General features: G+C 38.3%; 1 protein-coding gene across 7 annotated transcripts in view; it reads right to left on the bottom strand.

Annotated features, from left to right (window-relative positions):
- NFIA (nuclear factor I A) overlaps positions 1-18,350 on the bottom strand; it is a 445,816-nt gene extending 427,466 nt beyond the window's left edge. For 4 of the 7 annotated variants that reach the window (XM_065555378.1, XM_024104855.3, XM_065555383.1 and 1 more), the window contains exon 1: positions 18,037-18,126. In XM_065555378.1, the coding sequence (XP_065411450.1) occupies positions 18,037-18,111 (75 nt within the window). In that variant the 5' untranslated portion in view covers positions 18,112-18,126. Of the gene's footprint in view, positions 1-18,036 lie in introns of all 7 variants that reach the window. The other 3 variants (XM_065555395.1, XM_065555377.1, XM_065555384.1) reach the window with 3 other exon arrangements.
- Positions 18,351-21,610: the final 3,260 nt, after the last annotated feature.

Raw genomic sequence — 21,610 nt, 5'->3', positions numbered from 1 at the left:
GGATCTGTCCCAGGATATCAATGAGAAATCATAAAAACTGGACTTTACACATCCCTTTGAGGGTTACACACCAGAAAACGGCCTCAACAAACAATCTGAAAATTTACAAAGCTTTATCAACTTTTTCCTTCCTGCCTCCTCCACTAAATCGGGTGGGGAACAAGAGGAAGAATGGGAGAGACAGAGGAAGACTAGATACTACATGAAATAAAACAGATTTAGAATGGCCACAGATGACCTTCACAATATGGGTTTTGCAATTTTGGGTGGATTAGAAGGAAGTGATGACGGCTTTGAAACGAGCTTTTGGATAAAGCTTGGAAAACTCTAATCATTGCAAATCCACTTCTTATGAGAAAAATTCTTTACAGTGTGCCGTAGCTTTAAAGAATAAATGTCTTGATTTCTTTTCTTCTAAAAAGCTTATTTTGCTTTCACTAATTCTACTCTTCTGACAAAACCCCAGTAGTTGTTTTCTCTCCCCCCCCCCCGCCTTTTAGTTTAAGGGAGCCTATTGTTTTTCAAAATTGTGATGCCCTTAGAGTGCCTTTTGCATCTACTTTAGGACTCATAGAGTTAATAGGCGGGAGAAGGGGGAAAAAAATCCTCACTTGCATTAAGCCTGAAGCCTGTCACCTTTTCTTGGCAATTACACTGCTAATGGCTGGGTCCCAAGCAAAGTGGCAAAGAATATCTCTTCTCACGTTCCCAACTCACAGTGCATTCCCAAATACCAGATGGTGTTTTTGGAATCCATTTCACTATGTTTGATATGACAATACTTTTGTATAATGTTAAATTATATATAACTATTTCAAATAGCTGATATCGGAACAGTGCAAGAAATGGAATATTAGACACAAGGAGGAACGGTAGAAACTGAAGACAAAAGGTTCTCCTCTCCTCCTATTGTGTTCCACATCTCTCAGATTTTCATGTAATTTGAACAAAAGAGGAAATAAAAGTGGTTCTACAGGCTGTAACTCTTGCAGTGGTATTATGTAAAGCTGGTGTTGTTTCCCATTCTAGAATCTGGTGCACAACTCAGGAAACTTGCCAGCTATACAGGAGGCTTGTGAAAGATCATAAATAGTGCAGAGAGCAGAAAAAAAAGTCATAAATAAGCAAGTGCCGTGTATTTTCTTTTCCAGACTATTTTTTTTTAAACTTTGGAAAAAGCGGGGGTTAGAAATTCAGTTGGTGTTGACTTCAATGGAGCTATGCCAGATGATACCAATTGAATTAAAATGACTGGGATCTATGTGCTAAATCATCTGTACATCTCATTATGACTGATTCTGATCTTTTTTTGCACCAGTGAGTATCTGGAATAACTCAGTTGTAGTCACTGGAATCACAATGGTTGGAAAATATCCATCAGAATCAGGCCAGTTGACTTGAGTCGTATTTTTTATCCCGCGGTTGAATTGGATAACACACTCCAGATATTTATTGCAACTGGTCACAATAAAGATGTTTGTTGAAGAAACGATACAGGGAAACAAAATGAACCATAAGAAAAAAGTATATAGAATTCCACATGTAATGCTCCTATTTTATTTTCAAAACCCCACAAGGGAACACTGGTTACACTCTAAATGGCTTCTAAACTTCATTTTTAAATTGTTTATTTTTTGTTACGTGAAAGCAGAATGAAACCAAGTCCTAACTAGCAGCTTCATTTTGTTAAATCTCAGTTTCAGCTAACAGTACATTATGAAAATCCGTTTTATAAAGGTCTCAAGATAAACGGTTGACAACAAACACACTTTCTCAACCCTACCTATGACATGTATCGTGAAGTTGTAAGAATATGACTTCGCCAGTGATCTACTTGGTTCAGTTGATTTATTTGTTGCATATGCTACTAACGTATGAGGCAGATAATCAAAATGAGGGTTTCAGTCATATGGTTATGCCGGAGTGACTTACTACATTAGTATTTACATTATATTTTATCCAGCAAATAAAGATCTCCCCCCCTTTAATAATTCTACTGATAGCATAGAGCAAAGATTATCATCCCCTAAAAGGATCATAGAGATCCAGAGACTACTACATAATTAACAATAACTTGTAGTAATGCAATTTAAGAGTCCCTTTAATGGGCATAGATGGCAGAACGCATAGCCCATCTTTCTTTGTCATCCTAGAAAAGGGGCCCCATGCAGAGCTGCTGGTTGCTGAGTGATGCTTTGTAGGCTATACCAGACAGTTGCACAGTACCAGCTGCATTGGCAGGTAGCCGAAGTGCAAAGAGATAGCTGCCAAACTATGCTATACAAAGGAAGCGGTGCCAGAGAGAAAGGGACCTTTGCATAAAATGACCTTTGACCTTTAAGCCAGCATGGATCCCATATTCATCACTTCCAGACAATTGCATCTTTCATTCCACCACAAACTATAATTAGAAAGGGCCTATTTGTGATAGCGATTGTTAGTTTATAGTTCCCAGAGACTGGATTATTTAATCTTTTGTTTCAACGGTGGCAATATTTTCCCTAACCCTTTATCGTGGGATCCAAGTGATTATCTAGCAAAAAATATTTGTTTCATTGTATACCTAGAGACTGATTACACAGATAAAATATGTGGGGGGAAAAGAAAAATCAGGGTCACATCAAAATGATTTAAGTAATGTCATTTTAATGTGAATTCTCAATTTGCATCAGGAAAGAGGCCAGAAAACAATTCCTATTAAATGTATCAATTTTAATCAAACTTTTATACCTTTTTCAATTTTAATAGCAAAGATTTTGTCTCAATAGCTCTGACTGAGAAACTAGGGACATCAGATGCATCATTTTCAGACAACTGCAGCTTTAACTCCAGGTGTTGTGGGTTTTTTTTTTATTTTTTGGCATGAATAACTTTTACTACATGTGCAAATAAGAGGCCCATTATTCAAAAACAAACCAAGATAACAGGAAAATATAAACTACTATTCAAGACAATACACTAATGAGAAAACAACTAATGGCAAAAAGAATAGGTGCTATTTTGACACTAACAAAATAAAAGCAGCAGAAAGGTATTTAGGCCTGGATTCTGCAAGCACTTTTGTGCTTAACTTTGCATGTGTGGGCCAGGGCCGGCTCCAGGGTTTTGGCCGCCCCAAGCAGCCAAAAAAAAAAAAAAAAAAAAAGCCGCGATCGCAATCTGCGGCGGCAATTCGGCGGAAGGTCCTTCGCTCTGAGCGGGAGTGAGGGATGTCTGCCGAATTGCTGCCGAATAGCTGGACCTGCCGCCCCTCTCCGGAGTGGCCGCCCCAAGCACCTGCTTGCCAAGCTGGTGCCTGGAGCCGGCCCTGGTGTGGGCAGTCTCACTGAAGTCAATGGAAGTACTCACTTGAGTAACAGTAAGCACTGCACGAGTGTTTGCAGGATTGAGGCCTTAATAAATAGGTTTTTGGTCACAAAAACTGCATTTCTTTACATTACAGTACAGATAGCTGCACTTTAAGCAATATTGAAAGTTACTGGAACAATCACGTGGATACAGGGTGTCACATCTGAGAATAAAATCCTCAATAGCAGCTTTCCACAGTTTTCAGAACGGGGTGTGGGGGGGAAATAAAATGCTAGAAAGAACTCAGATTGGTCATAGGAAAAGGAAAGATGTTTAAGAGATTTGGGCTTCTACAAAGATTCCCTGAAAACCTTTTTTTCATTTGATCCTTACCCCCTTATTAGGGAATGTTCCTTTGAAGGGGGAAAAAGCCACACCTATACCTGAAGGCTAGCTTTATTGTGCTGCACCTGACTTCTGGCTCACATGCGAGACCGTCTGTTCTTTATTTTCACTCTGTATGAAGCTAATGGAATTTGCAGTTGATTAACCTCAAATCTGGAATAATGATCCAGTCTGGGACTGCAGCTGGCAATGCTGTGGCTACTTGTACTTCGTAACTGAGTAAGACAGCAACAAGTATAATGGCACAAAGGTAAAGAGTCAGGCTAGATGAGTAAATGTCAGAGGTGCATATAGGGAGCTAACATAGCGAAAAGAGACTATAAAAAAAGACCCTTCCCAAACAGAGGAAGCTCCAATACTGAGAAAAAATCAGTCACAAAATAGTATTATAAAATGAGTGTACGGTTATACTCATTTTATTTTATTCTATTCTGCAAGAGACACTCAAACTACAATATTTTCCATTTTACATACACCTCATTCCATAATTTGGTAGGAAAAAGTGCTTTATTATCAGCTAAAAACAGCCATTGTAGATGCTATGGGGAGGTATAGTGCACCAAAACTCCTTTTCATAACTACATTTGTGCATAAAGTAGGAGGGGTCCTTATTAGGTCAACCCCAAAAATAAAAAGTTCAAAGGTCACTTGTCACCATCTGAGGAAATGGATAGAATTATACAGTATTGTGAAAAAAATTTGTGCGCACTTCTTATCCCATATCAGGCATGAAATATGGCAGCTGAATTGCAGCAGTTTTTAAAAATAATAAGAAATAAATAGTTCAAGCCATTTTTTTTCTTAATGGGTTTGTTTCTATTTTTGTTCTTGCAAATTGTTCAAAGCATCAATGAATGGAATTACACAAATGTGCACCAAACCGCAGAGCTCATTTAGTTTAGCAAGTGTTTCTCACGTCTTCATTTACTCAACAATATTACTTTCAAATCATGTCAACATTCCTCCTCTTCTGCCTCATGACTAATACAGTGATACAAGCCATTTCACTTCAGACATTTTCAGATCTTTACAAATCTTTTCCCCTGGTTTTACCACCTGGTTTCTAATTAAAACCAAGCTGAGAAAGCACCTTACACAGATGCAAATCCTGCATATGCAGGCCGACAGACACTGATGGAAGAGGTAGAGTGCAACTTCCTTCCTAAGGTATCAATAGTAAGAGAGCCTTACAGAATAAAATAATAGTTGAGGAGAAAACAACTTGGACAAACTGCACTTGGTCGTGAATTCCAATGTTGCTCATGGGATAAATAAACCTTCACTCAATGCAATGAAAACATAAAATTGATCAGTCACTGCCATGCAAAGCCATTCATTTCAGCCAATATACAAATCACTGAATTGATTAATAATTATGGGCTTTGCTAATACTATTCTAATATCTATCTTATATAGATACACACACAAGTAGATATGTATAGCATATGTATGTCTAATATCTTTTTAAAGTACACATTTGTTTCTTCATGAGCATAAGTCAAAGATTAATCCAATAATTATTCTTTTTAAATGAACACCTAGCAATCCTGTCAGTGTACAAAACTGTCCTGTTTTATTTAGAATAGTGACACAAACATTCTGAGCAAAAAGAAAAATGCACAAAGCATTCTTTGTCTGGAGGCATGTGGTAAGCATGGCTATCATTTTAGGCTTTTTAAATCAAGTTTTACTATAGTATCATCATGTAACTTTTGAGAATGATAATTCAGTGAACAACTCATATTGTTTTAACTTGTGCTAAGAGTGAAAGCAGCATATGTTATATGAGTAACCTATAGTATTTGGCCTATAAGCCAAGTAAAATAAAATCAGCAATAAATACACAGTAAAAACTGAGACAATCATGAGACAAATTGAGACTACATGACCATTTAGGTCTTTTCCATGTTTAATTTCCATAATTGTATGAAAACATTAAGTATGTTCTCTCTCATACACGAAATGTGTCATCTACAGCACCTTTCATCAGATGATCTAGAAGCCCTTCACAAACATTAATTAAGCCTTAAAACACCCTCCATGGAGGTAAGTTTTATTATCCCCATTGTTCAGATGGGGAAGCTGAGGCATGGAGAGGTTAAAGTGGTAAAGCTAGAGGAATTCCATTGAAGTCAATAGAATTACACTGTGTCTCCATTTGTGAGAACACAAAAATATAATAATACCTAACTCTTATATAGTACTTTTCATCGGTATATCTCAAAGCACTTCACAATCTAACATTTTAATCCTCGGAAAGTGCTATTATTCCCATTTTACAAATGGGGAACTCAGGCATGGAACAGCTAAGTGACTTGCCCATGGTCATATGGGAAATCTGTGGTGGAGCAGGGAATTGAACCCCCAAGTCCTAGGCTAGTGCCCCAACCACCTACAACTTGCAGATGCAAATGCCTGCAGTGCACAACTTCATCATTCTAAAATGTGCTCATGCATATTAGACAGTCTTACACCTGCTCGTACACACGTTAGAATTTACATTCACTAAACTCACTGGGACTAAGGGGCTTTTCACGGGTAGACTAACATACACTTGGACAGGTGTTTCAATCCAAGGCACACGAACAGATGTTTACCTCAAATTTAAACTTCCTGTCACCATCCTCAAGACTCTATAGCTCTGCCCCTCCCCACTTACCCTTCCTGGTCAAACTTCATTGCCTCCGCTCTACCCATATTCTTACCTTCATCCACCTGCTTGCCACATAGTCACCCCATGCCTTCTTCCACACAGCCTGTTTTTGCACAGTATGACCTCCCTGAACCTATCTCCAAATCCCTTATCCTGTCCACATTTAAGGTTCTCATACAGTCCCACTTCTGCCATGCCGCCTACAGCAAACTGAGCCGATTCTTGAATATCTAGAAAATAGCTGGTACATCATGAGCATTACCATAAAACAAATAACTAGAAGGTTGCACACTAACGGGAGAGATTTTCCTTTCACTTACTCCAGCTGAAATTAGGCTTTTCTAGTTTTCTAGTTTTTTTTCACAATACTGTATAATTCTATCCATTTCCTCAGATGGTGACAAGTGACCTTTGAACTTTTTAGTTTTCTAATTTTCACCAAAGCCAATAGGGCTCTGCCCACTGAAGCATATATATCTCCTTGAAAATGCTGGAATGGATCAGACGTGGTGTTCAAAAATTCTCTCATTACGGACAGACTAGGTGACCAGATGTCCAGATTTTATAGGGACAGTCCCGATTTTTTACACTTGCTATCTGTCACCCTAGGACAGACTGACAAACAGAGAAAAGCCATAGAATTAGGTGAGGGGCCTCTCTTTTCTCAGTCAATAAAACAGCTCCCTGGCTTCAATTTGTGGATTGGCCCCAGCATAGAGAGTTCACACCAGTGAGCTCCTCATCTTCAATTTCAAGCCCTTTCAAACCCTCATGTGTGAGTGTGACGCAAGAAGAAGTTAACTCCTGCTGTAAACCAACGTCATTCACCTGTGTGGTGCTCCAGGGGGGTGGAGGACCAAGGAAGATGGCAGCCTGATTGTTAGAGGCCTGGATTTTTAGTAGAAAATAAATTGACCTAGAAGTAATGTGGAGTAAGAGATGAAAGGTTGCCCTTATCTTTACCCCTCATCACGAGTGCAGCAAGTGCAATCAGTCACCACAATGACAGAAAAGGGAGCCTCTAGCTCAAATCCTCTCTCTCCACCTGCCAGGGAATGTGGTTGAATCATTGGGCTTTCGTTGGTCGTTTTCTTTGTCTTCTTCAGTTTTCTTCTATAGCAGAAACCAATGGCTGGGATAAGCACCTCTCACTGGCTGACAGGTCTGAGGTTTTCACCATGGGGCAACCCCACTAATTTAAGAGTATACCCCCTTTGTTTCCTTGCTAGTCTCCTGGAGAATGGACATCCCCGTATTTTCCTTTCGTGGTCTAGAACCCACTTCATCAGATGCATGATGAAGTCTTTACTTTAGTAAAGACTGGGAGTGGTTGGGTCATTACAAAACCTAAACTAAATTTCCCCAATACTAATTTCTCCCTACTGTTACTCACACCTTCTTGTCACCTGTCTGTAATGGGCCACTCTCTGACCACTTCAAAAGTTATTTTTCCTCCCTTGGTATCCTGCTGTTAATTGATTTAACTCGTTAGACTGACCTCACACTTGGTAAAGCAACCCCCCTCCTTTCATGTATTTATACCTGCTCCTATATTTTTCACTTCATGCATCTGATGAAGTGGGTTCTAGCCCACGAAAGCTTATGCCCAAATAAATTTGTTAGTCTCTAAGGTGCCACAAGGACTCCTCGTTTTTTCTCACATGGGTGATGAGTGTCTTAATGAATATTTGTAAATGCTCTGATATGCTCAGAGGCTAAGCCAGGGGTCTCAAACTCAAATGACCACAAGGGACACATGAGGACTAGTGCATTGGCCCAAGGGCCGCATCACTGACACACCCCCTTGCTGGCCCCGGCCCCGCCCCCACTCCACCCCTTCCACGAGGTCCTTCCCGTCCCATTTCTTCTCCCCCTCCCCTGAGTGTGCTCCTCCTCCCTCCCTCCTGGAAAGTGCTAAGCATTATACAGAGCATACAGATCACTGGTGCTCCTACAACAAGTCATTTCCAAGAGGTTTTAATAAAATATATACACTCAGTAATGCACCTCACTCAAAGGACAAAACATGCACTTAGTTAGATTTACTTCTGTTAAAGACCCCCACTGCACTGGACTGCACCACCACTCCACCACTGCTCTGCCTGTTCCAGGGGTGGCAGGTTTGTAGAAATTTTGGTGGTGCCCAGAACCTGCCCCCCCAAACTCCACCCCCACCTGCCTAAGGCTCTGGGAGGGAGTTTGGGTGGGGGTGGGGGTCTGGGGTGCGGGCTCTGGGATGGAGTTTGGGTGCTGGGTGCAGGCTCCGGGCTGGGGCAGGGGTGCAGACTCTGGGATGGCGTTTGGGTGAAGGCTCTGGGCTGGGGCAGGGGGTGGGGGTGCAGACTCTGGGATGGAGTTTGGGGTTAGAAGGGAGTGCAGAGATGAGGCGGGGGACACTCAGGGGAGGTGCGTGGGGGCGGCAGGCGGGGCCGGGGGAGAGACCCGGTCCCAAACATTGGGGAGCAGCGAGCAGGGAGCTTAGCTGCCACATAAAATAACTCGGGGGGTTGGGGGAGTGAGGGGAGTTTGGCTGTGACTGGAAGTAACTGGGGGGGGCATGGGGAGCTTGGCGGGCCGCAGGGAAGAGCTCTGCGGGCCTCATGTGGCCCCCGGGCCGTGTGTTTGAGACCCCTGGACTAAGCACTATGAAAGTGCATAAGGCAAGTTTCTACTCTCATTTAAACTAGTGTAAATCTGAAGTCAACAGAGTTGCTCCAGAAGTACACCAGTGAAAATGAGATCAGAATTTGGCCCTTGGAATTGTGATAGTGATTTCTCTCTATCATACTGGAATCTGAAATTCTGTAAGTCCCGGCTATCAAAATGTGAGTGTGTGCGCGCATACACATGCAGCAATAATTTATTCAAGAAGTCCTTGGTGAAAGTGTCTGGAAGTAAACTACCTCAGACTAGGTTTAGGATTTGGGGTAATTAAAAGTGCTGAGTGATGCCAAGATGAACGAGCAAAGAGGTTTTCAGCTTTCTAGCCAGCAATGACGGGAAGATCATAAAAAAAATCATTTTGTCTTCAATAGCTGCTTTCATTTGAGAATCTCAAAGTGCTTTACACATTTTAAATTAAGCTTTCGCAACATCCCTAGGAGGTCGTTGTTGGATGTAGCAGGATCAGCATTGAAATGCAACTACCTCAACGATGGAACACAGCAGTTGCTTAACACGGCACAGCAACTCGACACGATAGGTTGGGTCAGGAAGTGAAGAAGACTACTGTATTCAGTTGAAACTCCAGGAAGGCAGGATATAATTAACCCCGCTAGAACCTGGTTAGGACACCAGGATTCTGAGTGATGGCTCTTAAAATTCTTGACTGGCTGGCTTTCAGTCACCTGGGAAAGAGCCTGTTCTGAGCAAGGACTTTTTAGTGGAGTTCACCCCTCCACAACATCATTTGTCATATGGCGATCAATCTGGGCTTACTCAGAAGCTCTGCCTCTGGGAATACAGCAGCACAGTATGCCTAATGAGGCATTCCATAGCGGTCGGAGAAGAAACGTTTCCTTCTCCAAATCTATGTTATCTTCCCTGCACCGTGGTCTCAGATTCTCGGTGGCCCAGCAGCTTTGGAGTTCTTTATTTAAAGCAAATATTTCAAAAGTATATTTAAGCAAAATATTAATAGAAAAAAACGTCTCTTTTTAACTCAGTGCTTTTTAGTAATATGGAATCAATATTAAACTTTGAGAATGAGAAAATAATTGTGAAAATGCTTTGACGTCCTCAATAACCAGCTGGATTCCTGAAACAAATCTGTATCTTACCAAAACATTTTCCTTGCTGCATATGCATACAAACTTGCTATTGCAGAGTTGCCCCTATGATCATTGTAGGGGTTTGAGCATGAGGACTTAGCTCTAGGCACTGCACTTTGTTTGAAGAGAATTCCTTGGAGAATTTGGGTGTGATTTTTTTGTTTTGTTTTGATTTTAAAGAAACATATAAAGGTATGGATGTTACAGAGTTATACAAAATAAAACAGGTAGTTTAGGCCAAATTTAGGGTTATACTAATCTTGAAAGTATAAGACCTCTGCTTCACATTTGCTTTACACATACATTTTAGGACACATTCTGCATTTAGTTACACCTGTGTTAATAAGGCAGAACTCCTCTGAATTCAATTGCAAATGTACTTGAGTGCAGAATTTGGCTCATTTTCTCCATCTCTCTTTCTGGGCAAAATAATCTCTGCTTTACATTCCAGATATAAATTGTGGAAACACTTTGCTAGGGCTGAATCTTACCATAAATATTTTTGAACCAAGCTCCCATCGATTGAATTAAGAAATGTGCATTGATCAATGGCAAACTATGCCCTGATGTATTTTGAGTTGTTCTGTTTTAGCCATAGTCAATGAGGCTACATACAGCCTTCAATTTCTACCCAGCTCCGACTGACAGCCTTAATCCATGTGTGCAATTCCACTTGAGTTTTGAAATAAATATGGGCTGATTGTGTGGATCGAGGGCAGCATGTTTTCCTTTGAAAGCAAAGACATTGTAATTATTGGTAGTAAAAGTCTGCAAAACATGTGGCATCTGTACTATACCACACTCTAACAAATCTCTAGCTGTATTGTTAAGTTTGTGTTTGGCAGCCCTCTGGAAAATATATGTTTATATGTAGCAAATGGTTTGAATTCAACTCCATTAGCCAATATATCTGTTTTCTCTCTTCTATGAATTCTTATATCACTCAACTACTTTTCAGTAATCTAGTATATGGAAATCAGATCTGTGATTTTTATTATGGTAAGTTTTTGTTCACAGCTTTGGGGCATCTGTACAGTGCCTGGCATTATGGGGTCCCAATCTGGTTGGCCTCATTTATTTATTATGTAGGACTGATTCTGCACCAATGAGGTCAAGGAGAGTTTTGCCATTGATTTCAATGGAAGCAGGATCAGGGCCTTAGTGTTTGTGCATGCATTTGCCTATGTGAAGAGCTTAAATTTTCAAATGCGCTTTGTAATTGCTAGTAGGTTCAAATCCCACAGTCCTTGCTTAGCCAAGACTCCCAGTAAAGCTAAAGGGAATTTTGCCTTCATAAAGATTTTGGCCAAAGCTATTAGCGAACTTAAAAAATGTTTTCCCCAGTCTGAGCCACTGATTTACACTTAAAATATTTTATCTGCTTTAAAGGACCTTGTGTAGTTATGAACATTTAGCACTATTCATCTTTAGAGTGAATTGCAAAACTTTTATCCTCACAACATCTTTAAAATTAAATAAGTGCCATCCGGAAAATAAATAAGTACAGATCAGGACACTGACGAAGAGAGGTGAAGTGAGTTGCTGACCGCCACAGCGGGAATCATTGAGTGCTAGAATTGAGAGTCAGGGATCTCTGAGTTTTAATTCTGTGCTTACATCAATAAACTTTCCATTCTCCTCTCTGTGCATATTAAATGATAGTTCATAATATTTTCTGTTTCATTAGAGAGAGATTCAGAATCTTTCATATTCTTATTGAAACAGATCCATCTTTACCAACTAAGCCTTTTAAAAATATACTTTCCTTCCACTTCTATTTTCACCTGTTCTTAGTATCAGTCTGGGTGTCCTGCTGGATGACTCAACCCCACACGTCTCGGAAGCAGCCAAAAACACCATGTACATCGGCGGTTCCCAACCATTCCTGGCAACTCTTCTAGTTTATCAGTCTAAAGTTCTAATCCTGCAGAGATTTATGCTCATGCTTAATTTTAAACACGAGTGGTCCCACTGTCTTTGTAAGTAAGTCTCTGCAGGATCAGAGTTGCAGACCTACTGCTACCAGCCAGTGCCCATTTCCTCCCATTCAGCTGTGTGCTCTAATCTTCACTGGCATTTGGGATCCCAGTTTAGTATAGTATTTAGTGTGAAAGGGAGGTGGACAGTGGTAGCACAGAGAGCGATAAGGTCCATCGCAGATTAAGTTTAGAGATATTTTTAGGTTTCCAGCACAAGAGAGAGATCCTACCCCCTCGCCACATTATTATTTGCTGTTTTCATGTATTACAGTAAACTTGGTAATAGAGGGCCATGATCAGCCCTAGAGTAATTCTACTGAAGTCAATGGAGCGGATGGATTGGCCCATAAAGTTAAAAAGAAATGCTCCCTCTCCATACCCCTGTCTGTTATCAATGGCTCTGTGAAGTGTTCTCACCTGGCAAGCTATGAACTAAACCATCACACTTGAGATTCCTGGTGCAGTTGGTAGTACTAGGAATCAGAGTTAAGTCTTCCAGATAAATTGGCTTTTCTCACTATCCCTCCCTTAGGATGTTGCCTGGCTATACCATTACGTTACAGTGAACCTGAATGTTTCTGAGGGGGAAAGGGTTGAATAAGGGTTAATGTGATGCATTCTCCTCTTACCAAAATAACGTCATTCTTTCCTAGCGGAAAGTATTTCATTATCTGCTGCTCCGTTGTTTACATGCTAAAGTTCATTTAATACATCTATATTACATACATTGATATTCTGAAATTGAATGAACTCTCAGATCTAAGGATGAAGATACTTATACAGACGTGGTGATGTTTTAAGACTACTGGATGTCAATGTTACACAGATCTATTGACTTAGCGTCACTAACTGCCTCTTTCCCCCATTTTGCTGCTTTTTAACAAAAAATAAAATTCAAACAAACAGAAGTAATGACACATTGTAGAAATTGCCCTGTTGAGTTTGTAATCCAGTGCAAGTTACTGAGTGCTGATAGTAAAGGAAGTTCAACCAGACAGTTTAATCCTCCAATTTCCTGTCTTCTAATCAGGCACTAACTCCTTTGGCTTTAAATTAGAAACATTCCTGACAATATTCAGGACAGGTGATGGAAAAAGAGAACAGAAAATAAAGGAGGACAAATGCATATACATTAAAGAAGTGGCAGTAGAATAACAAAAAACCAAGAGACTTTTGAGTAGCTGAAGTATATCTAATGATGCACTGTATACATGTAAGCAAATTACTATTGCATAAGTTACATTTGGTAATTGACGGAAAACACTAAAGGGGCAGGCATTTTTAAAAAAAATAGTATTTTAAATATATTTTCGCAGCTGCTGAAGAGTTTATAACTATAAAGAAATTACTTTGCAAAACTGTGTAAGGAAAATCTTTAGTACAATATTATTTTGTTTCCATTTTGTTATTTTCATAATGGCATGCCAAGGATAAGTATTAATATATGTAAATCTCTTGCTATTCAGTAAATTCTCTGCAGGAGGCTAAAATTAGGAAAGCCAAGTACAACTCAACAGTATGTTAGCGTAGTTAAAATCCATTTAACATATAACAAGCAGTTATGGGCTTTTACGCTGACAGATATTTTTTCATCTTTAAAGAATGATTGGGTTTCCAGATAATAAATGTTTTATTTCATCTCATTAAATATGTTACTGTTTACATTCCCCTCTGTGGTAATACTTTACATTTACGCATTCTTAATTTACTAATTGTTACTAATTTTGACCATTTTTATGCTTTAGCTGCTGCAGAGATTACCTGAACAATTTTAATCACTTGCACAGAAAATTGAGCGTAAAGGCATGAAAGAAAAATATTTATCAAGACCTGCAGAGCAAAGAACTGATGTTTTAAAAACATTTAAATTAGTAAAATGACCACTTTGAGATGATTCCAGCATGTTCATTACATGAATTGGGTTTTTAAAATTATCTTTGTAATATGGTAGCACCTAAAGAAATAAAAGGAGATACTAAAATATGTATTCTTTGTTGTACATAAAAAACCCTGTCATTAATTTTGGAATATTACTGGAGTTGAAGGATCCATTTTAACTGTCACAATAATAATAGTTTGCATGTTAACTCTTACATGTGCTCCTTTGAAATGGGTTTTTATTTATTAAAAAGGCATCTTTCTAGAGAAGTTTGGAAGAGGACAATGGTTTGTGTTTTAAAACAATTTTGACTAAAATTCTAGATAATGGGTCAAACTTTGCTCTCAGCCACACAGGTGACTATATCTGGAGCCACTCCATTCATTTCAAAGCAGTGACTAGATTTACACGGATGGAAACCGAGAGTAAGTTTGGCTCAATATCTTTAAATAGTATAGTGACATATTGTAAATGAGAATTTTCCCCACATATATAGTTAGCTATATGTTCATTTAAAAATCACAGACAAAGGAACTATACAGGTGGCTTCCTCATTAAATGGACCAACATCATATCAAACCAACTTGCTAGGATATGTGAGTTTTTGAAAACAAAATGTTTATAAAACAAGTACAGCAATATATATTCGTTACAAACACAAGACTGCAAAAACCAGTGGAACTTTTGTCTGATTAATATTTTATAGTGTCTTTCAGACAGTATCAAGTTTAAATAAAAAGTTCCATTATCATTTTTCCAATATGTTCATTTACATAAAATTTTCCAACTCCTGATATTTTGCATGTTGTTTAAGAGATTTGAAAAGGGGTGGGGGTCGAAATCAAAAGAAATTCTGTAAACTTTTGTGAACATTTTCAACCAGAGATGTCACAACACAGTAAAGCTAAATTAATATCTATTTCTGGATTTGCATGATTAAAGCATGAGCGAAGTGGATCGGATTTCAAAAGATTTCTTAAACTGCTGTGACAAATGTAATTATTCTTAAAATATACCCATGCTATAAGCCTTACTTAAAGTACTTTGAAGCATTTATAACTCAGGTTAAAACAAAAACTTTACATTTTTTGTTTTACTAGGACAAAAAAATACATTTAATTAGACAGTCCATCTGCTGCCTACAGAGAACATACTAGCTGCAGTGTAGAAAAGTGCATTTATTAGAGATGCATTAATATAGCCTTATTTATGACAGAAGATAATGTCAGCATCAGAACTCCATATGATAAAGCCTCCATTTCTTTTTAAAAATGCAGGCTGCTTTACCCGAAGATAAAATCTATTCATTTTTACTAATCATCCAATCAACCAATCGCCATTATCTCCAGCTATCTAGCTGTAAACATAATGTAGACTGGAGTGAAAGAGCATGAGGTTGAGAGACAGATTACTACACTCAGCTTTTTTTAAAAGCATTTTCTTTCATTATAACAGGTCTTTTCATCATAAGGACATAGAACTTTTAAAGTTGGTCATAATACTTCAATACAGTCGATGACTGTGGCTTAAAATCTCGTTCAGAACCTGCTCCAGAAAGAAAACAAACTCACTCATTTGACACACAAATTGTTTTCAAGTCATTAAAAAGCAAAATTGCATATCCCAGTGCTGGCAGCTGAGTCCGTATGGATGGAAGGAGTATTCACTCATCTCTTTGTATGCTAGCAGTACCCAAACCGAAGTTTAGCACTATGCAGCAGAGATTGTTGTTCAGCCAGAAGATGCATGAGGTAATTTTAAAAGCTTTATTTACCTTTAGAACATTAAAATCCGCTTTGTATCTTACTTTTGATTAAACAATTGTAGCAACTCTGAGGAGGTTTTGGAGTAAAAATAACTAATACATCTGTATTTTTGATTATACTAGACATTATAGACTCAGACGGTATATCAAAACTGTTATTCTTCCATCAATAATTGAAATCTTATCTTAAAATTATTTGTAACTAACACATCTATTGTACAAGTTCTTGAATTATTCATTTCAGTTAAAATAAAGTATCTTTCGTGTAGCCCAACTTCTTTTTAAACAGACTGTTTTATGGGGTTCTTTGGTTTTATTTCTTGTTTGTTCATTTAGAAAATAAATGGTGTGACCTGTTCATGTTTAAGAGGAATTTTCTGCAATGTTTAATCTAAACAGCAGCATGTGTGGTTTTAAAACTGTTTATTTTTAGTCAAGTGCATTACTAAACGTTTCGAGCATTTTTACATATTATATTCACAGCAGTAAAACATCTGTGAAATAATTGTGAATGAAAAGCACTTTCCAGGATACTTTCCAAAGGGAGATAATAGTTGTCTAACTGAATTTGAAGATACTTATGAAAAAATAAACATTGACACCCCTGTCATCAAAGCAGGTGATAAACAATAAAATAGGAGTGCTAATAAAATAGACAAGTGAATTAGAATAAGCTTACATTACAGTGTGACACCAAGTATCTAGTTAAAATATGCAGTTTACAACTTTGCTTAGAAAATGATAGCTGAGAATCAAAGGGTTATTTACTGGAGTTTTACAAGCTAAAAAAAGTCAAATGAATAGTCAACAGTTACTGAGCATGCAAACATTTCATTCTTTCCTCCCCTCTCCCTCCCATTTTCTCTGGCAGAAAGTCTAATTGGAAAATCAGTAGTATAAGTAAAGTGGTTATTCTTCCACTATTATAATTAACCAAAAGCTTCATGTAACGTTTCACTGGCAAGCAGTGGTAAACCTCTAATGGATGGTTAAGAAATTAAACGTTAAAACAAAACACAAAAACAAAACAACCCCCCCAAAAGCCCGAACACCTTTAAACACAAGCCACATGATACACACAATGGCCACCACCAAGAAGCAGAATAAAAACCTTCCGTATCTCACTTTTAAAAGTCTTTCAAGTCCTCAGAGGTCTTAAACTTTCCAAATGATATCAAAAGTGGTACAGGGAGGTGAGGGGGAGGGAAAACCCCCTACTTGTTTCAGCATATCATACAATGAAACTGATCATGCCTTGTTTTGTAATTCCACTCGCCAGTCCTTTTTTAACTGATATCTATGTGAAATGAGCTGAGGTTCACGGTCCAGTTAGGAACGGATAATACATTCATTGTCCTGGCAGCGAACTTTTTCTCTCACTGGAAGAATTCACGCTTGCCTCAAGAATAATAATTACAGAAAACTAAAAATGCACTGCTAACGAATTAATCCCTAACGGACAACACGCTAACGAGGGCAGTAATGATTTGAGGACTCTCTTCATCACAACAGGACTTGCATCTTCTGCTACAATGGACTATTGTGCATCCTCCTAACTCACTATACCTCTTATAGATTCAAGATGTCAAAGGTTGTCTGGCCCGACTGACCATGACATGCTAGTTAACTCATTCTGCGGAGCTCACTGGAACTTTATTAAAACTTTAATTGTGCCCAAATGCAGCTCGAGCCAGATTATGTGGGATCTGTAACACATGGCTCGGGATCATAACAGAATGGTAACCTGTTCTAACGTAAACAAACGGAGGGAAAAGTTAGATTGGGGTCTCAGATGAAAGGCAACGCTTTGCAAAACACACTTCTCTCACACGTGATGATTTTACACTGTGACATCCCAGAGTTTTACTGTAATCAGGTTGTTTTATAATGTATTGAACTTTCCCCCTCCCCTCTACAGAAAATATTGCATGGCAAAAATACACATACACATACATGCCATAGTTGAAAAGCAGCAGATAAAAGTAAAACAAAGCTGAAGCCTGAGGGAACTGCCTGAGACAAGTTACTCTGCACCAGGCTTTTTCAAACTACTTCTCCATGTACTTTTAAAAAGAGAATTAAATAAGCTTCCCAGTGGAAACTGTAGTTCACATTAACGGTCTCTTGTTACAGAGAGGAAAGCATACAAGTGGGACAAGAGTGAGGCTGCTCCACGGAAGAGTGTGAAAAAAATCAAATGTTAATTTGATAAATGTGAGGTCTGGGACATTTTGTCAAAGAGGGAGGGAAAGCAGAAAAGGGAGGAAAAAAAAAAAGCAGCCCTGCTGCCAACTCACCATCCACCAAGTTCTGGCCGAGATGTCGTAGCAGAGCTGCCATTTGATGGAGCCGTCGGAGGTTTTCCCTGCCATTATGCTGTCAGCAAGCTTCATCTGATGCTAACTCACGGGAGATAAGACACCTAATTGAGAAAACATTTGCACTGGCATGTTGGGCAACATGTAGCCCGGTCCATACCATATGGAATCATGGGTAAAAAAAAAATCTCCTTGACAATGAACCAATCTCTCACAGACCCAGTGGCAAGGTGAAGTAGAGATGAAAAGTCATCTGCTCCTAGCACTGTCCTCTCCCCTCTCTCCCCCCCTCTCTTTTTTTTAAATAAGAACCCACTGCTCAACATCAAAGAGAGACGGTCAAAATTAGGGTTTCATCACTCATAATTTTGGTCTACAAGGTTTTCCCTTTTTTCTCCCCCCTTCTTTTTTTTAAGAAGAATAAAGAGATTTAATAGGACAAAGGCAGGTAGTGGACTGCGGAGGGAGATCGCCACAGGCTATTAGCCTAAAATTTCTGCTTGACAGATGGAACTGCTTAGAGACTATCATGCAATGTTTTGGCTTTTTTTTTTTTTTTTTAAAAAGAGTTTCAGTCTCATTCAGTATCTGTTTATCGCAGCTACTTTTCCCATGAACATGACCGGGAGGGGGAAGTGAGGGAACAACCTACTGAATGTTTTCAATTTCTTTTTTCTTGCTGATTTTTTTAATAGTTATGGACATAATCATTTTAGTAACAAAAAGCAAAACAAACGTATAGGCTGCCTAAGTATATTTACCCCCAGTGATTGATAGAGCTTTCCAAAGGAATCAAATACGGTCTTTCATTGTTTTTTTAAAAAGGGAAAGATTTGGCTCCATCCTTATTTTCAGATACTAGAGAACGTTGTTTAAATGAATGACTTTCCATATGTAGATCAGATGGCTAAAGGACAACCCAAGAGCTAATCAAGCAATTCTTTTTTCAATACAGTTTTTCTACCTTTCATTCTTTAAACTGGTTTTAATGTAACATTTTATAATATCGTTTGGTAACAACCATAGCAGTCATGTATGTTTGTTTCTCTCTACTGCAAAACTTCTCTTTGCATCAGTATTCTCATTAACACACAACTTTTACTCTAGGAAACAATATCCTAACATGGAAAAAGGACATCACAAAACAACAGTTTTGAAAAGTTATGAAATGCTGACATTAAACAATATCTTCCTTTCTTGGAAAATAAAATAAAAGACAATCATAGAATTGAAATATGGAGGAGGTAAATTATCTCAGTGCATTGTGAAACCAGGAAATAAATTTTCACTTTTATGATGATAGAATATCAAATAGGCACTGCATGGTTTACATTTAAATCAGACCATTTTATAATATCAGGAGACAGATGTACAATATATAACCACCGTCATATAATAATAGGGCACTGCAATCTATACAGTAGTTTTTTCCCTAAAGTGCTCCAAGAGTGAATTTGTGAACTTGCAGACGATTGCCAGTGCTATTTTGAACCTCTGTTGAACTATGAGTGATAAAGTCATTCAAAGACAGCTGTACAAGTCTTTTCACTATTTAGACACAAGGGGAAAAATGTATTAAGAATCTCCACTCTAGATTAAATAATATCCATTGTAGTTTAGATTAAAAGCAAAGAGTTTGCGGGCACAATTTTTCAGATTGTTCTGCATGCTATAATGATGGTTTAACTATTTGGCTACAGCGAAATACACTTCCAGATTATATAGGTTTACAAAATAGTTATTCACTATGGTATAGAATTTCTTTCATTCAGTTTGAACTATACCTTGAGATTTTTGTGATTTGAGAGATGACAAACGATTTAAGGTAACCCTGAACTGCTCTATTACAACAAGGGCTATTCTTTATTTTCCCTCTTCCTGATGCCAACCTTAACAATATGTTTGGACAGAATTAAAAATATATAAACATGTTATCTGTACAGCATCCCAGTGTGCTTCACCAGTCCGGACTACAGGTACAGTATCAACTCTATTTACAAGAAAAGGTCTGACTAGCATGGGAAGTGTTAAGTTGTAGTCAGAGTCCAGGAAGAAAATGGACACTCTGCCAGGAATGGTCCCTGCACTGGCCAGCCAAAACATTTATTGTGTTGTGTTACTTCAGCTTAGTTAATGCTACTCCTCACTGCTTAGTGGAAGCATTCTCTCAAAATAATCATGCAAAATATAAAATAAAATGATTAAACAACCGTCAACCTTTGAACCAATGTCAGATTCAATTTCATTCTGCCTTCTCCTCTACATCTCAAATCAAGCAACTTGCCCACCCTTCTTATTACTAATTTATTATTACAAAGCTAGACTTGCTTTGTGTCTTTCCATTTAAAAAATTCTGACAAAACTTATATTCCTGCCTATGTCATTTTGTGTGTCCTGATGTGGTTATATATCAGCTGATAATGTTTGCCTATATTCCTACAGTAACCACTGCTTAGGTCTTCCTAGGCCTAAAAAATACTTTTATTTAAAATATTAAATAGAAATACATCAAATAAGCAGTCATTTTAAAAAAAGGATACAGATTTCAGTTTATGAATGACAGAAGCATGAAATCATTTTCTTCCTGACGGTACAGTAGTTTTGAAAGACATGATAATTGTTGTTGGATAGAGTGTTTTAAATCCCAAACAATTAAGTACAGTTAACTTAGCTATTTTTTTTTAAATGAGGATGGCAGTGGTGGATCTACTAGCCTAGAGCAATTACTCCTTTTGTAAGTGGGCTGTTAATATTAAAACAAGATTAAATACATGTTAAATATTGCAATTATTGTGGAAAATAAAATTATTTGGTGAGCATAATGGGGAGCAAATCAAGCATTTAACATGATCCAGGAAATGTTACTCCAAACAATTGCATTTGTTTTATGCAATTTTTCCCTTTGATTGCTGGCAGATGCTGTTTTGGAAACCAACATCTAAATAGTTTCCCTTCAATCAGAAAAAAAGCCACACAGAAGAAAATGGCTACATGTTTTGAATTTAACTCTTGTCAATAACATTCTGCACAAGGCTGCATGTGAATGGTATAAGGACAAAATGATGCCTTCAGAACAACAATAAACCACAAAGAGGTTTGTTACTAACCTAGATTTGTTCTGCAGGGAGAAAAACTAAGTGCTGTACATACATTTGTAGGGGCACAGTGGCAAAATAAAAGTGCTGGTGATTCATGACTGATATTTCATGGTAGCAATTGACTAGATGTTTGTATCTGTGGGCTACAGAACTACTGATTTGTTTTCTAACAGCTTTAGGCCTCAAGCAATGGATTGAGGTACTTGCCAACCACTTTCCGGCTTCCTACTGGAGATGTAGCCAACTAGCCAAAGATAATTTGCTTAATTGTTGAGCAGAGGTACCTGCCATAGCACAAACAGCATGAGTATTTCCTGTGTATCTTCTACACTCTCCAGCGCATTCTGATGAGGTCGTCGCTACTAGCAAGAGCACAAAACCAGGAAAGAATGCTAAAACAGGCTAGTAAAGTACATTGATTCAAATGAATATCTCAAGCTGGTATATATCCTATT

The sequence above is a fragment of the Chrysemys picta genome, chromosome 8 (genome assembly GCF_011386835.1).
Source record: "Chrysemys picta bellii isolate R12L10 chromosome 8, ASM1138683v2, whole genome shotgun sequence".
In the NCBI taxonomy this organism is placed as follows: domain Eukaryota; kingdom Metazoa; phylum Chordata; order Testudines; family Emydidae; genus Chrysemys; species Chrysemys picta.
This window is presented reverse-complemented; position numbering and strand designations above follow the sequence as displayed.